The following is a 4,451-nucleotide window of genomic DNA, read 5'->3' as shown; positions in this document are numbered from 1 at the left end:
CGTGCGATGCTGAGGAGTCCCATAATATGACGAAACGGCCATCCAGTGCTTCCAGTTTTTCCATGGTTGTCTAACTTTAATCGACTCATGAGTTTAGCTGTTAGATTTGTGATTTTTACAAAGATCAGTAGCTACATGTTTCTGTTTTACATGTGTTCAAATCATAATCTACCATAAAAAAACATATATTAGCTTTAATTGGACTATCGACAGTTTAGCGATTAATCACAATAAATCTTTCATAGACTAAATTAATGTTCACATTAATTGTTTTTGTTAACTAATATTTACAAATTTGTAACTAGAATTGTAAAAGTTAAAGAATAGGAGTTGACTTATGGAAATCAATTGCATTTTGTGAAATATTCCATAGTTTGGTCAATAGTTATTTCTAGTTGTTTTAAAATTCTTCACAGTTTAAATCTGTTTTTATACTTAAGGTTTAGCAACTTTATGATCGTTGAAACTCCGTTGATTAAACATGCATAATATATGTCAAGTAAAATAATTTTTCAAGAAGATTTTAATTACACTCTACTTGGGAGGTATTTTTGATGCCTAATATTTCTACTGATGTATGAGGATAACTCTTCTGTTTTCAATGTGCAACATCGGTATTGTCGGGCAGTTTTATCCTCATATAATGCATAGATAATATATTTAAGAGTGTAATTTTCACTGTAAATTATATTTCTGTCACTTGATGCTATTGACATATTTCTTATAGGAACACGCCACTCCGTGTGATAACTACGAAACAGAGGCAATGTCACTTGATGATAGGGATCTATATTTACAATTTAATGCTTTATTTGTGTTATATGACTTGTTAAATCAATTAGAATATTACAAAATATTTGAATTTTTCCCGCTGAATTCATTTGGTGACGAAAATCATCTGAGAATTGATCTTGTTTTTAAATATTTAGGAATTTCTTATAATCTTAAGAATCTAAATGATGGATGAATAACAATTCATATGTTAATTATTAAATTAAAAGGTCTACTGAATTCAAGAATAATATCAATAGTATTCATATATATGATAAAATGATATCGAGTTCGAATGTTTCTTCCTCATTATACAAGGAGTGCGCATACGGAAGCTTAAATCCAGGGATCGAACAAAAATCATTCAGTTCCATGCACGAATGCTCAACCTTTTTACCCCTGAGCCAGGATGCATTGGTATTATTGTGAAATTTCAATTGACATGCAATATCGTTCAATCTTAGTCCATTACCTGCAGTAGATAACTATCTTTCATCCAACATAGTTGAACTTCACTGATCCCCGTTCAATTTGCGACTTGATTTTGATTTTCCGTAAACATTTATTTTACTGGAATCAAATTTTCACTTACAGAATTAATTATCTTGTACCAAAATAAATAGTGTTATTATTATTATCCACATAAATACTTCTGTTTTATACTGGAAACGTACAAAAATTATTTGATAATGATCTAACATTCAACATATGGTCAGAATATATAATCGTCAAAATAAGAGTTATGTGCAACTAGAATTTCAAAACACAACTATTTTCTAACTACACATATGCACATAGGTAGAGTTATATATGGGTGTATTTCAGAGTTAAAAATGATAGTCATTTAGGAAATTAAATTTAAAATAAAGAAATTTAATCTCCATACAAATTTGTTACCTTCAATCTCTGTTCTTAGTTGAAGAAAAAAGGAATAGAGACTAAATAATTCTTAATTATTTTACTTAACGTAATGTACTGAATTTAACAATGTCTATTTATGAACCGCTAATTGTTATAATTTGAAATATTTCGTTAAATTACTAATCGAATTGATTTTGTTTTAAGTAGAAAACGAAAAAAACACAAAAAGTTAACAAATTAAATAAAAAAATAATTGATGATCCAACAGAAATAAAATGAGAATTTGTTAGGAAACATGTTGTAACGGGTGGGTGACTGCAGGTTTTAGATACGCAGTGTTTATATCGATCGCTTCTGTGACAGTGGACACGTAAACATGTAAGGACGTCCTAGTGCCCTGATTGGCCCTGCTTCGCTGTCTGTCCTAGCCAGTTGAGTCAAGAACACAAGTCACAGCCTCTGAGTTATGAATCATTGTATTTCAAACATACTCTATTTATATACCAAGCAAACAAACCACATCGTACCATAAAATAGGAAACAACATTTGTACAATATTTAACAAGTGAAATAAACATCGACCAATAAGAACTGTACATTTAGGGTTCAAGGACACCATTGGACTTAACATGATAATTATTGGTCTCTTTTTCCGACTATCCTAACACCTCCCCTTTTTCGAAAGATCCGGAGTTCATATCTGCGTTTTAAAATTTTCTGCGTCCGTCCTCCCCCGCGAAATAACGTTGGGTCCTCATATACTCAAGTAATAGTTAGTCTGACTCTATTTAAAGCATATTTCGCGCATTGAGTAGAGGGTTCACTAAGACTGACTAGATGATGAGGATTAGCGACACCCGACATGAGGTCATTAAGGTTTGATTCTTGTGCAACATTTTCTTCAGACCTCTTCAAAATTCCATCAGTGGGTAATAGGTCACTAATATAAACAGCATCGTTGAAATTCGTATTGGATTTCTGACCATTATTTGATGCACGGGAAACATTTTCTGGCACGAGGGGTTCCTCTTGTAAGCTGGATACCTCACATGTTTCAGGCACAGTGGGATTTGGACCCACAACAGGGCATGCTTCTGAATTGGACAATTCTGGATCGCTGGACGGATCATGAGTGACTGCCTCGTTTGCAATACTGATCATAAGGGATTCATGGAGGCTTTTGTTTTCATCTTCATATGTCCTGCAGTCATTTTCGAGTTCAGTATGCAAGTGAGAAATTAATTCGTCAATCTCCTTCACATCTCCGAAACATGGGAGATTTAGCAGTCGCGTGCGTAAATTGTCCAAAACATTCAACTGGCTTTCTCTGAAACGCTGCTGCTGGCGACCTAGTAGTAGCTGCAACTGATCGGGAAGGATAGTCATTTTCTCAGTCAGCAGGGTAATGAGAAATACTGTAACCAATTAATAACCAATGATTCCCAAGGACGCCGACAAATCTGGATACTGATTAGTCAAAATAATTATGCTGAATCTCGTCCAATTATAGGGTTCAAAATTTTCTCTACCCCGTCGCCAATTGTTGTAACGGGAGTGGGGTGACTGAAGGTTTTAGATACGCAGCGTTTATATCGATCGCTTCTGTGACAGTGGACACGTAAACATGTAAGGACGTCCTAGTGCCCTGATTGGCCCTGCTTCGCTGTCTAGCCCAGCCAGTTGAGTCAAGAACACAAGTCACAGCCTCTGAGTTATGAATCATTGTATTTCAGACATACTCTATTTATATACCAAACAAACAAACCACATCGTACCATAAAATAGGAAACAACATTTACAAAATATTTAACAAGTGAAATAAACATCGACCAATAAGAACTGTACATTTAGGGTTCAAGGCCACCATAGACTTAACACGATAATTACTGGTATATTTTTCCGACTATCCTAACACCTCCCCTTTTTTGAAAGATCCGGAGTTAATATCTGGATTTTAAAATTTTCTGCGTCCGTCCTGCCCCGCGAAATAACGTTGGGTCCTCATATACCCAAGTAATAGTTAGTCTGACTCTATTTAAAGCATATTTCGCGCATTGAGTAGAGGGTTCACTAAAACTGACTAGATGATGAGGATTAACGACACCAGACATGGGGTCATTAAGGTTTGATTCTTGTGAAACATATTCATCAGACCTCTTCAAGACTCCATCAGTGGGTAATAGGTCACTAAAATAAAGAGCATCCTTGAAATTCGTATTGGATTTCTGACCATTATTTGATGCACGGGAAACATTTTCTGGCACGAGGGGTTCCTCTTGTAAGCTGGATACCTCACATGTTTCAGGCACAGTGGGATTTGGACCCACAACAGGGCATGCTTCTGAATTGGACAATTCTGGATCGCTGGACGGATCATGAGTGACTGCCTCGTTTGCAATACTGATCATAAGGGATTCATAGAGGCTTTTGTTTTCATCTTCATATGTCCTGCAGTCATTCTCGAGTTCAGTATGCAAGTGAGAAATTAATTCGTCAATCTCTTTCACATCTCCGAAACATGGGAGATTTAGCAGTCGCGTGCGTAAATTGTCCAAAACATTCAACTGGCTCTCTCTGAAACGCTGCTGCTGCTGCTGCTGCTGCTGCTGCGATCTAGTAGTAGCTTCAATTGGTCGGGAAGTATAGTCATTTTCTGAGTCAGCAGGGTAATGAGAAATACTGTAATCAATTAACAACCAATGACTCCCAAGGACGCCGATGACAAATCTGGATACTGATTGGTCAAAATAATTATGCTGAATCTCGTCCAATTAGAGGGTTCAAGATTTTCTCTACTCCGTCGCCAATTGTTGTAACGG

General features: G+C 35.8%; 1 protein-coding gene across 1 annotated transcript; it reads right to left on the bottom strand.

The window, feature by feature from the left end:
- Positions 1-1,927: 1,927 nt before the first annotated feature.
- Positions 1,928-3,278, bottom strand: MS3_00008242 (uncharacterized protein). The gene has a single exon (XM_051216597.1). The coding sequence runs from the start codon at positions 3,016-3,018 to the stop codon at positions 2,395-2,397; it is 624 nt and encodes a 207-aa protein (XP_051064149.1). The 5' UTR covers positions 3,019-3,278; the 3' UTR covers positions 1,928-2,394.
- Between the last annotated feature and the right edge of the window lie 1,173 nt (positions 3,279-4,451).

Source organism: Schistosoma haematobium (genome assembly GCF_000699445.3).
Source record: "Schistosoma haematobium chromosome Unknown HiC_scaffold_56, whole genome shotgun sequence".
In the NCBI taxonomy this organism is placed as follows: Eukaryota; Metazoa; Platyhelminthes; class Trematoda; order Strigeidida; family Schistosomatidae; genus Schistosoma; species Schistosoma haematobium.
Note: the sequence above shows the minus strand (reverse complement) of the source record. Positions and strands in the feature narration are given on the sequence as shown.